Genomic DNA, 15,837 nt, shown 5'->3' with positions numbered 1-15,837 from the left:
CGATGTTAACTTTAATTCTTAATGCAACGTTTGTGTATTTTTGCAATTTAAGAAAATATTAGTAAGATAGAATGACTTTATAATTCACAATTTAAAATATGTTTTTAAGAAAGTGGTTAAAGATGAAAGGACCTCTGAAAGAGAAAAGGCGTTGGCTGAATAAAGTGCATTTTTTGGCTCATATGTAGGCTTGCGTTGTGTATGCGGTCGGTATTTCTTTACAAAAAAGTCTGCAAAGTCAAAAGGAGGTTTTGATTTTTTTTTTTATTTATTTATAAAAAAACACTTCTGTCCTTTCAGGTAGCCGTAAATTGACAAGAGTGAACAATAAGTGAATAAAATTTACAGACGAAATAAAAAAAACAAACATATGTAAGGAAAAACAAAATTACATAATAAAAAATACAAGAAATTAACTAACTACTATAGTCACCAACAAATAACAGAACTTTTGCCAGTTCACTCAAGGGATATTGAAAAAGGTCGATGTCGCTTTCTGACGTACCCCATCTATGTGACAATCCATCATACATATCAGATACATTGAAGCTAAGGCACTGATGCCGAATTACTTCCTTGGTGTTTTTGCAAAAAGTTTGGGTAGGAAAAAGGTTTTTCATATGGTGGACCTTAAGAATGGTGCAATGCTGTTCAGTATTGAAGACTATGCCGCTGATGATTATTAGAAAAGTAAAACATGATAAATATACATATCATTTATTACTAACAAAAAAAATGAGAGGTAACAATTTTTTTAAGAACGTTATAAATGTGCTGTGATTGAAAAGTACATAGTTACGTACTGTTCGCAAATCTTTTGTTTTTGTCAAGACGAAGTTATACTTATTGTCTCTGCTCCGAAAATAATACGTGATTTCTCACTCGACTGTTATTTGTAGAGCATATTTGCATAATATTGATATAGGCGGTTAGCGTCTGAGCGATGGGAACCAGCGTTAAACTATTTAATACGTGGGCGATATACTGTTACATTATTAACATCGATGTCATGTATAAATAATGTGTTTCAATTGAAATATTTTTTTATATACTGTATTTTGTTTTGTGTCTGAGAAGTTTTAGAACACATTTGTCTCGTGATATTTTTTGCGATGTTAAAAGTTGTTATTTATTTTAACTGCATTATATAATATATATTTACAAAAAAAAAACACGAAACCTGTGTTCTCAATAAACGAGTAGGTGATCAGCCCTCTGTGCCTGATACACGCATGAACTTTTTGGGTCTAAGGATTCCACACAATGTTTTCTTTCACCATACTAGTACGTGTTAAATGCACACATTGAACATTGGTGCTTAGACGGGGATGGAGCCGCAATAATGAGTGTTGAAACCACTCCATCTGCTCTAAAAAAAAAACATTTGTATATATGTTATATATTTTGGGTTGTATAACGGAGTTTCTAGAATCCTTACAAACTCATACCGGCACTTATATACTCAGCGCTGATCCTGAATCAATCTTACAAAGTGGCTTTTATAAAAAAAATTGGCGCTACAACTCTGTATATGATTCCTGATCATTTCATGCGAAGGCACAAGCAGCCCCCTGATGCTAGCGTTCGATTTTACTATCACCGTACTCATGACTCTCACGCTTCAGTCACTAGAGCATATAATTAATTAATATTATATACTCGGACGTTATATAATATGAATTAATTATATTTTCTCTTAAATGCTTTGTTTATTAAAGGAAATCGTGTGAAAATCTTTGAACGACACACATTTTAAATTAAATCTAGTTTAAATTACGCCTTTCACGTGATTTGATGCATATCCTTGTCTCAATGAGATTGTTATCAATCGTTGCGCAAGCGATTTTAGAAGTTATCGCCCTAGATACTCGGTGTCCTATCACATGCATTTACTCGATTGGAACTATGAGTTATACGTTTGGTGAAAATAACGATATTATTTAAATAATTAGTATATATGAGTTAAAAAATTATTTATTATTATTTGCAATGGACGAAGAGGATTTGTTATTTCAATGCTTGCTGAGTTACGTGTTACGCCCATATTAAGTTTAAGTCCGTCATAACACAGTTTTTTGAGGCAATTTTCACAGTTATAGCCTACTATGTATAACTATAATTGTGTATTCTCTATTATTTATTATCTTTTGTCGATCCGAAGTGGAATAATTTTATCTCAAACTAGCATACTCGGCCAAGCGTTGCTGTGGCTAAGGTTTTTGTTATATTACATAGTAGTAAATTAATCAAGGGAAACCGTAGGAGAACTTATGTGAAACGTTGGTACCACGACACGGACCTAAACTAAACTACCTTTAACTCAGCGCCATCTGTTAGAATTGTATCAAATAATGAACAAATGTTAATGTTATCGTAATTTTAGTAAGGATGCCTATTTTTTTTGAAAATGAAATATAGCCTATGTCACTCAGGAATGATGTAGCTTTCCAACAGTGAAAGAATTTTTCAAATCTGCCAAGTAGTTTCGGAGCCTATTCAATTCATACAAACAAACAAAAAATCAAACCTTTCCTCTTTATAATATTAGTATAGAAGAAGAATGACAATTATATATTTACATACATAAATAGTTTTAACTTATCATGTATGAAGTTTTGAGGGAAAATAAAGATTATTATTATTATTTATGTATTATTAAAGTAAGAGGCGAAACTTCACTATTGATTAGTTTATCAAAATCTGCCACATAAGACGCCTGTGTAATTAATATTGTTCAATACAATCTAAGATTTCAAACATTAAAGTGTTTTCGATAGCAGATATTGAATTGTCAAGTAACACTTATAATGAGTGCAGTGCAAGGCGCCGTAGATTAGATATTTATTTTTACTTTATAAAGTCCGAAGCGAAAAAATCTACTTCTATATTTTCTTTAATGTCTAATCGATCGAGAAGATAGCAATGTTGATAATTTCTGGTAGTTCGAGGAATTTCGGGCCTTGAACACTTGAGACATCGAATTTCGAAAACAGTATCTCCGAGTTCTAGGTCATTTAACCATAGTTACATTTTTGATTTCATTTATAGGTCATATATAAATGTATGAAAATAAAAAAAAACATACACATATCAATATAAAAATAGACTTGAAAATGTTTATGTTGAAACAGATAACAACTCTGATTTTTAATACTTCCAATAAATACTATCCAACTCAAATTTTTCTTTTGTTTGATACAGTAGTTACTGTGAACAACGCGTTCATCAATTCTTTAATATATACAATGGCTTTAATATATATAAGTACTTCAAAAGTGCACACACATTATGGTACATGAGTTTATGAAGTTTTTGTAGTATCTGATTCCTTTAATAATACAGAACCAATAAGAAAAACTACTAACAGATCTAGATATATAGGCCAAACAAGATCTGTGTTGGTCTGCGGTTTGGTTATAAAGAATGTAATTTTGTACTTGATCTAGAATGCGACCCACTTGTATTGTTGTTAATACCTTGTTTTATAAGTTATCTAGGATGGAAACAGTGTTTTAACTTATCTGGTTTAGTTTGAGTTCAGCTTTGCAAGTTGGCACAAGTTATATTTTACACTTCTTAGTTTTTCTATGAGCGCAATTAACATTCATTTAAATAAGAAAATAAGAAACATGCATGTCTTTCACACCTGCCTGTCAAGAAAACATACATCACTTTGCGTGGCTCCATATAGATAAGCTTTTTATATTATCTTTATACTGTCAAATGAATTATCTTTTGCCAAAATAGCAAGTACATATTTGGTACATATACATTCAGATCCAGGCCTTATCGCTAAGAAGCGAGCTCTTCCAGGCAACCTGAATAAAGAGGAAGTATTACTCAGGGTGGTAAAAGTGCTTAAATAAATAAAAAATATAACATAAAAACTAAAAGCTACTCCAATCACAATTCTAGGTTCTACTTAATGTACGTATGCCTTAATGTTTCTCGAAATAAAAAAATAAATAAATATACAATACAAGAAATACTAAGGAATTTATTGTTTACATTAAGCTGATTAGCGGGTGTAATCGTGAAAGCGTTGTGGCGTCATCGGACAAAAAGCGGCGGCGAGCACGTCGAGTCTGTCCTTGACGGGTCACGGGCCCACCGGGCGGGTTCTTTCGCAATCCCTGGAAACCATTGCCACAGAACGAATTAATCAGTATACGTTAATAAAACGCTGTACCCGTAGCTGGAATTTTGCTATATTATCGTAACTGTGTATTTACATAGACTTGGTACCAATTATTGGTATATTTTAGATGTTTGTAAGTAATTCAAGGACATTCTCTAAACTTGTATTACTTTTGTATGTCTTTCTAAATGACATTGAGATTTAATTGATATACCTATGAAGACAAATTGTAATTATAGTCCAATATTCTTATCGTAGTTGATGAATACATAATCTATATTCTATCTGTGTAAGATTGTTCGGCCGTGCTTGTTGTGGGTAGGTTGCGGTACAGCTCAGAATATATCAAGTGTCCTCGATGTCCACGGTTCCGCCATCACCTCACTAAAATACTCCTAAAATGCTTGGTAGCAGAGAGGCGTGGAAAGCGATGGTGGATTCTGCGAAAAAATAATACTATAGAAGGAGACCGCAAAAAGCGATGGAAGGGGAGAGGAGAGAAGGAGAAAGTAAGATCCTGCCATCCATGTAGTCCAAAATATTTTAGCTCCACCATATTAAAAAAACTGAAACTCATTATATGAAAGAACACTGCCCATATTCCTATTTTGTTACTAGGTTCTTATTGCCGTGTAGCTGTATTGTCCAACTGCAGGTATTAATCTGTCGAGAGTGTTTTTGTTTAGCTTCTTGACGTTCAACGAAGGAAGTCTTAAAGTATTGTTGCTATATGTATTGGGTATTATTTATTAAGAAGCTGCTATTGCTGGAGCACATAAATGTATATGTATAATATTATGAGTTCTATAACCGTTGATACCCTGTCTATGCCCGATTTAACAACTCATGAATGATCTGAAATTAATAACTTTTGATCATTATTTTTACAATAAAATAAATATTCAAGAGGTGGGATAGAATATCTTAATTTAGCCAAATGTCGTGACATACATGATATGTTTCTTGTATTAAAACGTTTTTTTTTGGAATGTTTTTGTTTCGTTTTTTTGTATTAATTGTATTTATCATGTATTTTATTTTTAAAATGTTAAGTAATAATAAAAAAGGATTTTGCTTTTTAACTAAATTTATATACAAATGGTATATTATAATTATATCCTAAAAAGTTCGAAATATTTTATTAGTCATAGTGAATATATTAACCTAATTTACTAATTACTAATGTAATTAAAGATTTATCATGGGTCACAAAGAAACTGTTGCGTGTTTCATTAATTCCTTTATTATTTGAGATTCTAATTAAACTATTATAATAAATTATTATGTAATGTATTAAATTTCTAAACCGATTTTGATGAGTCGATATAGAGGACTATAAACTTTAGTTTTTTAAATAAGTCAAAACTTTTTCAAGGTCACACACAAAACGTCCGGCAAAGTTATGGTGCTGAAGATGAACCAGCAGCGAGCGAACAGACCCAACATGCTTCGGGAGGTTCAGCTCATGAACAAACTCAAACATCCTAATATTTTGGGGTAAGTTTATTACATAATTATTAACCGGGATTATGAATTGGATGACCGTTATTGGAGTATTTGCTTTGGATTATCAAAGTTGTTCAGGTGGAAAATATACAAACAAAAATGTGTAGCGCTATTTCGAAAAAATAGATTCAATGTTTTTTTTAACACGAAAATTTATTAGAGAGTTATATTAATATTTATATAAATATTTTACGAGGTAATATGTTAAAAATTTATCGCGAATAAAGCCAAAATGACGCCTTTAGTTTTTCCCATACTGATAAATTGTAATAAAACATTTTCGATTTCGATAATGTCCAATAAGTCGACTGAGAACCCTTATATAAGCCAAGATAGTTTAGTGTCGCAACCCCTATTGTTATGTTAGCTCTAAGCTCAAGCCTTCAAGCAATTAAAGCCAGTTGCTAACCAGATTCAAACACAGTGTTTCATTAAAAAAAATTTGAACATCCCTCGTACAACCGACACCAAACATAACTCGATCTTAGCTGTTTTACATACTGTTTTAAAACTCTGTAAACAGGAGATAGAAGACATACTAAATTGGATAACAAATACACCTATAGTAATAGGAAAGACAATAAAAATGTTTAAATATTACGAAACAGTAAGAAAAATATAAATGCAATATAACTTTTCATTAAATTTAACGACCATCGATTTAACCCCTAAATACGCATCATACGTTTCGAACTTTCTGGAAATCCGTTGCTTGAGCGTGATTTTACACGAAGATGCCTGAATATCACAAGATATGAATAACATAAAGAAATACAACATAATTTCTGGTGCCGCAAAAGACTTAGACTTACCAAGAATTACAGGCTGTATATAGCGTTCAAATAAGAATTGTGTTTTATATAAATACTAACACTAGTTCCGAAATAAAAATTTTTCTTTTTCTAATACAGATTTTGGTTCTTTCCATTTAACATCAAAATTTGGCCTGTAAATGTGTGTCGTTATATATAGTTGATAATGTAATAATATTCAATATGTTAAAAGATGAAAATTTGATTGAACTTAAATTAGACCAGTTGAATGGATATTGGATTATATTGTGTCACTGGTCAAATATCCAAAACATATTTGCTTACTATACCGTATTTATGGTTATTCGAAGAGCCAATATTGATGTAACTGAATTGCATTCCTTAGGCATTCGTGAGTCTTCAAACTTTATCGGTGAAAGGTGCCAGACATTTTAAGCATATTTTGAAACACAACTAGTATTAAAACTGTATACAAATTCTATAAATCCTATACACGGCGATTTTTGTATAATATAATTGTTTAACGTTTTTGATATTACGTTCTTACCAATAAATTTTCTAACGATAAAAAACTAAAATCTTTAGTAACTTGCTTTGACTCTTCAAATGTTTTATGCTATATCGGAATTAGAATATACAAAATTATATATGAATAATATTTTTTAATGCAACTTATAATTTGTTATAAAAAGGCTTTTTTATAAATATTTATTTCCAACTACTAATTATCACTTTTTTTTATAGAAACTTAAAAGTTTGGTTCCTGTGTCAGTAGGTATACTTTTAATGCTGGCAGCATAAAATTATTCGTTGAGCGTCATTCTTTCATTAGCGTGTTCCTTTTTATATATTTTATCAAGTCAAGATATTATTACATAAAAGTAGTTGATGACATTTAAGTAATCAGCAACCATCAGAGAAAAACAAATTTTAAAGTCGACTGTCAAATCCTTTCGCTAACTCTTTTAAAGTCGTTTAATAAATGAGATGTCATTAAAGATGAGCCGATTTCCTTGTTTGCGTAATTTCGTTACGAAATCTCGAACAATGGATGCACTGTCTCGCATTTCGCATCATTTCCTCGTCTTATCATCGGAAGTAAAAAACAATGCTTTTTACTACTCATTGTTGGGTAACACATTTCGTTTGATCAAAAGTTTTAAAAGGTAGAAAACATCTTCCTAAAGCCGTGGTTCAGTCATATGATTTATGTATATAACTTTTAATTTAAAAATGAATTTGCTTACTTTTACTCGATAAATCATTTATTGAAGTCTATTTAATATCGTGGTTGCCTGGAATAAATAGATCGCTCGATTAGGCCGCCAGTTGTCCTCCTTTTCATTTAATTATGTCAATTGTGTTATGTTTGTGCAACGAAGTATTAATAAATAAATAAAATCGTGTCAAACTATGGATATCCAACTTGTTAATCAGAATTTTCTTTTGACTCAATTATTTGACTCTTCTTACTGACTCAATTATAGAAATGATCTCGTGATAAATCAATGGTTAATTAGCGTGTTATGTGCCCTTTCAATATACATACTTCCTAGGAAACACTTTCTATTGCGTGTACGATTCCAATATTTTTATGGTGGTTGCAATTCACTCCTTAGATGCCGATCGCACGCGAAGCTTAATTGGCATTTGGATTAGTCAAAACAGTTTTGAGATAACGGGTATTACTGTAGGTAACTATTAATAGACTCTTAATTTCCATAAATTGAAATAGGACAAAAAAAATTACTTGTTTTTTTATAAATCTAAGCCAACGACTTTTCTTTCAATGATTAAGGAATGGGATGGGTAAGGATCTTGGGATTAGATGCGTTTGACCAAAATTTTTGCGGCATATGACATGTAATTGTAGCTTATTATTTCATACTTATATATCTTATATGAATATAATTAAAACATACGTAAGCCTACATATAGTAAGAAATTTCAAATCTTTTGGTCTATTAAATCTGGTAATGAATTGGTCATATACTACAAGTATTTTAGATACTTGAAGCTATACCATAGCTTCAAGTATCTAAAATCTTTAATATGTTAAATGGAAGATACTAGCTGCCGACGACACAGAGGATCCTGGTGTATGACTGACTACACTTGCACTTTCTGTAACTAAACATATTTTTTTATTATTTCAAATATAATATTTGTTTTGTTAATATTTATAATTCATCGAAACTTGATCCAAAAACTCTTCTACATAATTACAGACAGGCACACTGCCTTTAGAAGTCTATTCGCCATCGCACGCAAGTAAGAAGTTAATAACATCTCTACGTGTAAACAAACTGAATTCGAGCATCGTGCTTATGAATTTTGATGAGGGGAAAGGACTTATAAGGTCAAAGCATCACTTATGAAATATGTTACGAATTGTTTGTTTTCCTCACCATTGTATGTTGGAAAGCGCTCGCAACTTTTGACTAGAGTTACTTTTTTACTCTTCAATGTTTTCTCGATGTTCTTAAGGTTCTTGTATGAATATTCGAAAATAAATTTATTGGACCATTAATTAAAAATCAGCACTTAAGACACCGGAATTCAAGTTAAAGTCAAAGTAAAAAAATCATTTATAGGTAACACAATGTACATGTAACACATGTAAAAATTAATACATATACATTAAATGCTTCTAATTTCACATTTACTGTCAGTTCTCAAATCAAGGGCGTAAATGGGAAGAGAAGAACTGGCAATAAACTCTTCGCCACTATTTTTAATCGCCAAGTTTATTTTTGTTTCTCACCATCTCACCACATCATCTCTCTTTACTGAGTAAAGTTCAACAATTTTAAAACTAAATTCCAGGTTCATGGGTGTCTGCGTGCACGAAGGCCAACTCCACGCACTGACAGAGTTCATGGAGGGCGGTTCATTGGAACAACTTATTCTCAGTAGACCACCTGAACCTCTGCCGCAACCGTTGCGCGTGTCGCTGGCTGCAGACATGGCTGAGGGTCTGATGTATCTGCATTCGCTTGGCGTCTTCCACAGGGATCTTACTTCTAAGGTACCGATATTTTGCTGTCTTATAATTTTAGATAGTTCATATAGGTTTTTAGAATTGTTTATGAATCGTTAGAATAGTAACAAGCTACGCGTCATATAGGCTGTGTGATTGGAAACGAAAGTAAGGGAGAAATTTTCACTAATAAGAGATCTAGATACAAATACATCCAATGCGATGCTGGCTAAAATACAATATATAATAGACAGATTAACGTTGTGAGAGATAGAATATTAAAGAAGATAAAATATAGAAATATAATGGTTCAAGATCAAAAATGTTTTGTTGTTTTGTATGGCGTGAGTGTCTTAATAAATAGTATAATACTGTCTATGTTGTTCAGCTTATTTATAATAAATACGTATTTGACAATCAGAATTAGCGATGTCAAATATAATCAAGCTTCATACAAAAAATGGTTTGACAAGTCTCAAAACTAGATTTAATTTTGACGTTTTAGATTTTGGCGTATAATCATACAATATTTTTATAATTTTTCAGAATGTATTATTAAAAAAGAATGGCGATGGTGAATACACGGCAGTAGTCGCTGATTTTGGTTTGGCGGCGAAAATACCTCATCCGATGTAAGTAATCCCTCCTTACTAATCCCTACTTACTAAGATTTAATCTTATAATATATCGCTTTCTGCCAGGGGAAACCTAATTCTAGTAAACCCATCATTCATCTTCATTCGTTATACTACTAGAAGGAAAGTGCAGGGCCGGCCTTATAGGAATTGGTACGCTCTTTTCTTGAAGGACTCTAAGTCGCATTGGTTCCACATAATTAAAGCAAGCTATAACTTTCATGTTAAAATTCGTTTTTGACATAGATAACCTGACTCTGAATTTTACCCATAGATTGTAGATGATCTCTTTTCTATTGTCTATTAAGAGATATGTGAAGAAGTTACATGATTAGCGCTGCACCTTCTTAAGTTCTCATAGTTCGTTTTCATAGGTTTGTGATTATCCTCATTATAAACATGTGTTATGTTTGAGAGCAAAAATAAAATAAAAATAAATGAAGGTAGACGCAAAAAATAAATTCGTCTAAGACGCATTGAGGGTGCAGGAAAGTTCTTTTTGATGTTATTAAAATGTTTACCCTACAGTCCGTCCCCTAGGCTATAAACATAATGAGAGTTTATTGGCCACGAAAAATTGTCTTAATTCAAACGGGGTCGGATAAATATGGTTCCTTTCTGTTAAATAAACATTGTTATTATTTTTAAAAACATTGGTATATATTTATTAGGGGTAACTTGTTATGTCGGTTATAAAAATTGTGTGTTATTGAAGGACGTTCAGTTTCGCGGTCATTTGGAGTGAAACGCTAAGCCTTCAAGAAGCTAGCTATGCTCAGAAACTCAAATTTAACACCGGGCCTATGTGAAGCGCAAATTCAGCCCTACATAAAGAACGGTTATCCCCTTTGGGGAGTGCTCGCCAATACCAGCTCGTTCCACTTGACCATATTCAACAAAGAGTGTTTCGAATCGACGACGACCAAGAGGTTTGATGCCTTGCCGTTGCGTAGAGATGTGGAGTCAGTATCTCCTATCGCATTTACCATGGAGTGTTCGGAGGAGTTGTTCGCAGCTGAGTTTAAGAAGTGGTCGTTGAGGTAGAAATATTGAAATGGTTTCGTCAATGAATGAAATACTATTTAACTAATATTTAAGTTCCTTGTTGTAAATCTTTGTTTCATACTATTTAAAGTAACGAGGAAAACAAACGCCTTCTGACTGAACGGAAAATTTCTCAATCCATCAATGATCGCATCTCATTCACCGTTCGCAATTAACGCCTCTCGTCACGTGAATGAGAAAGCTAATCACGCGACGTTGCGTGCGAATGTCGGGTCATTTGTCAAGTTTGGACAATTTATCAAGCTGCATATAAGAACTACATGGTCTTCACTTTTGCCATGCGTGAACGATTTGCGGAAGTACGCAAAATATTGCATAATAATACGCTATGCCATCATAGTGTCGAAATTTGTTTGATTTAAAACCTAAATCTTCTGGACCTGTTCGGAAAGCAGGTATGCCTAGCAAGAATGTGTTCAGCTTTAGGTATCTGCCCATGTGAGACAATATAGATTGAAAAGCCAAAGGGCTATGGAGCGTTCTATGCTTCGGTTGAAAATTAAAGACGGTGTAATATATACACTCAAAATAATTAAAGTGGAAATATGCCGGACAAAATGTCCCGTCTGTAATAACAGATGTGTTAACAAGGGACTTACTTGGCCTAGTGGGAAAGAAGAGAGAAAGAATTAAGTATGGAATCAAGCGGGGAAATATTAGAAAATAGTAGCGGAAATGAGCGACAAATGGAAGAATTTGACTCCGTTGGATGTCGTGTACTTATAAATACAACAATTACATGAACTTAATGTTATTCTTTTTATAGTTCTCGAATATATACTACATATTTTGTTTTTTATAGCAAGTAGAATTCAAAAATAGAACTTTGTACGAAAACTTGGTTTCGAATTAAAACTTGAACTTCGAGTGGGCTCTTGCCCTAATCAAGCTTCCCAAAACAGTATAACATTGATTCTTAGGCATGCTAAATAGCTATTTCCTGGACAGGCGTGCCTTCCAATAGGCCGCATCTCACTTAACACCAAGTGGGATTGTGATTTAACGTCTGTCCTAAGCGATAATGTTGAACACAATTATTTAAAAACACACAACTAAGTGTCTCAGTAGATTGTTGTATTACATATACATTCGTACCAAAGAAAACTTAATCAGTAATTTCGGGCCACTAGGAAAATAATAGAAATTCCTCCCTTGCAAAAATAACCCTCGAAAAATTTGAAGTGATGAGGGAATTCGGTTCCCTCCGACACTAGTACTGTATTGACTGGAAGTCACCCCATCGGTCATTTGCTAATTGCCTATCCATTATTGATCGGAAATTTTTCAGACACCAATTTATGTCCTAGTAGTGAACTTAAAAGTGTTCTCTATGACTTGGTTTAAAGTAAAAACATTAAAACCTTTATTTATATGAAATTTATTTAACAATAATTATTAACAGAATTCGTTTATTAAAACCTAAACATAACAATCAAATATACAGTATTTACAATGTTCTTATAATATGGTGCATAGTGCTTTTCATTATATATATATATGCATTTTTCTTCCAGTAATGGATATCGCTTACCAAGTGTGGGATCGCCTTGGTGGATGTCACCTGAATGCCTTCGTGGCCGCTGGTACGACCACCGATCTGATATTTTCTCCTACGGGATTATTCTGTGCCAACTTATCGCCAGGGTGAGTATTACAGGTTCCCATATATATATATATATAGTATAAGTGTTTTTTTTTAATTCTAAACGCGTAAATTATGAAAATTTTGGGCATGGGATTTAGTTTAGCCATAATTGTCACTATGGTCTGTTAAATTCGGGAAATTTTGGGATGGTTCACATTAAAATGCAATTTGAACAGATAATAAATGTTTGATGTATAAACGCAGTTTAAGGATAATCAGAACTTTTGACATTTTTTTATCTACAAATAAGAGATTTAGCTAAAGGCGCGTACTATATAATGAGTAGCAACAGTTTTTTTTTATTTAGTATAAGCTTACACAAATCTTTCGCATACATAAATTACATTTCGATTTGTCGTGCAATGAACGCGCGATGCTCGAACGCGTCATCTAATTGTCTTAAGTTACATGCTATTATTGCTAATTTGTTTCGCCATTCCTGGTGATACTTTAGCTTTCCATCATATATTTTTTTCAATTTATCGAACTGTGAATACATTTCGCGTGATTAATTTGTAGGTAATTTTAAAAAGACGATTCGCGCAAAATACATGCATAAAGTAAATGATTATACCTACTGCCACTTTTTAGATGTCTCAGATTTCTGAACTTCTGTTTCGTGAACATTTATTTTTCGGAAAGAAAATGACCAATTTCAAAGATTTGAAATTGTTTTAATTAATAAAAACCCTAAAAGAAAAGAAGTGCGTGCGTACAAAGTACCCTTGTCAGAAGAAACTTCTTTCTAAATTAATTATTAGATTAGAAGTATATGATCACTCCAGTATTTTTATATCTATATTCACATTGTTTACACGCTGTATACGTGCTAATGATAATGTTAATAAATAAATCTGCGTTTACTGCACAAGACGTAATGCAACAGATTTGCCATATTCAGTTCTAATATGTAACTATTAAACGAATGCATCAACCTACAGCTTTTATTTTTCTCGATCTCCCTTTCTCACTCTCTCTCAATCGCTCTCTCCTTTTCTCCGACAAAATCGCTGCACATCTTCGTGACGTTTCATCAGTAAGAATATTACCCTCATATACCTAAAGAAGTTTTATTTAAAAAAAATCGCACTAAAATTACTGTAGGTATTCAATAGTGAGGAGACATTTTATATTCATTTTATTAACTTGTTTTCTTTTTCAGGTGGACGCAGACCCGGACGTTCTCCCTCGTACGGATAACTTCGGTCTGAATTACATGGCGTTTGTGGAACTCTGTGACGAGTACACTGTCCCAGACTTCCTACGATTGGCCTTCAACTGCTGCATTGTAAGTGACTTATTATATTTTTGATTGCGAGTTATGCATTTTGATTTCCATAATTGTTTGTCTTGAGAAAGTTGTTTTCACAAGAACCGGCTCTTTGGGTTGACAGCTGGCATTTGATATAAATTATAAGTGTCGCGCACTTTTCAAAATTACATTTCAATAAGTTAAAAAAATACGTACAATATAAAATTATTTCAGTACGAGCCCAAGGCGCGACCACTATTCCCCGAGATAGTGAGCAAGTTGGCCGAGATTAAGGAAGGCCTAGATGACGCAGCGTGGGGCTGCCACGCCTCCCCTAACACCTATGACAGGTAAACAATTTATTTAGAAAAATAATAATAATTATTATCCTTTATACTGTGATTTTTAATTCCGTAGCATTCTGACAGCTATCATTTTTTGGCAAATCTGATTATCCGTGGTCTCTGCCTACCTTTTTTGGAAAATGGCGTGATAATAGAAATAAATGAAAAATTATAAATTTTTAATGAAACAAAGTTAAATTCCACCAGACCAATATATTTTTTAATTTGGTAAAAATATTCAAAATATGGGATTCTAGGAACCATTTGTACTGGGTATGCTGATGTTTGATATTTGAATTGCAGTGAGGAGGCAGACACAGCCTGCGGTCGTACGTACTCGTCGTGGGCGTGGCGTCGCCCTTTACGGATGCGTTCGGAGACAGGCACGCACCCACATAGAGATACACGTTAGTATAATCTTGCTATTTGAAGGAAAAATAAGCTCAGCATACTTGCCTTTGACGTTGATGAAATAATTGTTGTTGATAGAACTATACTATTTAAGCATGTGTAGTATGGTGCGGGTGTCAGTTGCTTCATTATTCTTTCGATTTAAATTAGATTAGAATATGCTGGCTGGAATAAATTTGAGGTACTACAGTTATTAGTGTATTAATATTTCATGGTACAGCTGAAATATTAAGTCAGAATTTGTAAATTACCGTAACTTTCAACGAAAAATTAAGAAAGTCACCCGCACCATGCTACAGCGCACGTACTATATGACACAAACCGCTCGCCTTAAATAATATATACAAACAATGTCTGTATGAACTTTTGTATATCGTAATCGTTAACAGCGATTATTTAAAAATACTTACATACGTGTCTGTAACATCTGTGTACAACGTTGCAGGTAGTGCCGCCCACCGTCGCTCGTTATCCGAGTTGGAATGCATGTCCCGCGTGTCTCCCCCCTCTCCCCCTCATCGCTCCGCATGCGCTCTCGACCCGGCGCCCCCTGCCCCTCCCTCCCTCGTTCGTCTCCATCGTCTCGCCCACATAATGCTCCTACGGGATACCCATGCGGCCCCCAGACCCGCGAAACGCGCATTACATACCTTCCGCGGGGTTCACAAAATCCTGGAAACAAATACCCCTCGAGGGGGTTCCGGGACCCCCAGGAATCGATGCTCCAGCGGCGACCCCCCCAACCTTTACCCCACCTCCGATGAGCCCAGATCGTCGTCGCTTCCCCCCTCGCCGGTGTTCAGTAGGAAACAAAAGCTGAGCGACTCGGAACTAAAACGCCGCGGGTCTTGCGAGAGCGGGATTTTCTCCGTGGCCAATGAGGACTTTGGACACGCGAGTTATGGTGCCATGTGCCCGTGCTCGCTAATGGGATGTCATAGGTATGTTTAAAAATAATACATTCATTTTAAATGTTAAATAAAAATAAGTAACATTGTTAGTGGCTAATAAAATGCAAATTTTGTAAGAGTTTTAAAAAATATGGTTCTTCTTAATTTTACAATAGATCATAGCTTACCAGCTCCTAT

At 33.7% G+C, this 15,837-nt stretch overlaps 1 protein-coding gene across 1 annotated transcript in view; it reads left to right on the top strand.

The window, feature by feature from the left end:
• LOC111003131 overlaps nucleotides 1–15,837 on the top strand; it is a 95,022-nt gene that overhangs the window by 74,075 nt on the left and 5,110 nt on the right. Inside the window, exons 2-9 of the mRNA XM_022273499.2 lie at nucleotides 5,514–5,635; nucleotides 9,244–9,445; nucleotides 9,944–10,029; nucleotides 12,612–12,741; nucleotides 13,905–14,030; nucleotides 14,229–14,344; nucleotides 14,642–14,745; nucleotides 15,195–15,690. Coding sequence (XP_022129191.2) covers nucleotides 5,514–5,635; nucleotides 9,244–9,445; nucleotides 9,944–10,029; nucleotides 12,612–12,741; nucleotides 13,905–14,030; nucleotides 14,229–14,344; nucleotides 14,642–14,745; nucleotides 15,195–15,690 — 1,382 coding nt within the window. The remainder of the gene's footprint in view (nucleotides 1–5,513; nucleotides 5,636–9,243; nucleotides 9,446–9,943; nucleotides 10,030–12,611; nucleotides 12,742–13,904; nucleotides 14,031–14,228; nucleotides 14,345–14,641; nucleotides 14,746–15,194; nucleotides 15,691–15,837) is intronic.

Source organism: Pieris rapae, chromosome 16 (assembly GCF_905147795.1).
Source record: "Pieris rapae chromosome 16, ilPieRapa1.1, whole genome shotgun sequence".
In the NCBI taxonomy this organism is placed as follows: domain Eukaryota; kingdom Metazoa; phylum Arthropoda; class Insecta; order Lepidoptera; family Pieridae; genus Pieris; species Pieris rapae.
Note: the sequence above shows the minus strand (reverse complement) of the source record. Positions and strands in the feature narration are given on the sequence as shown.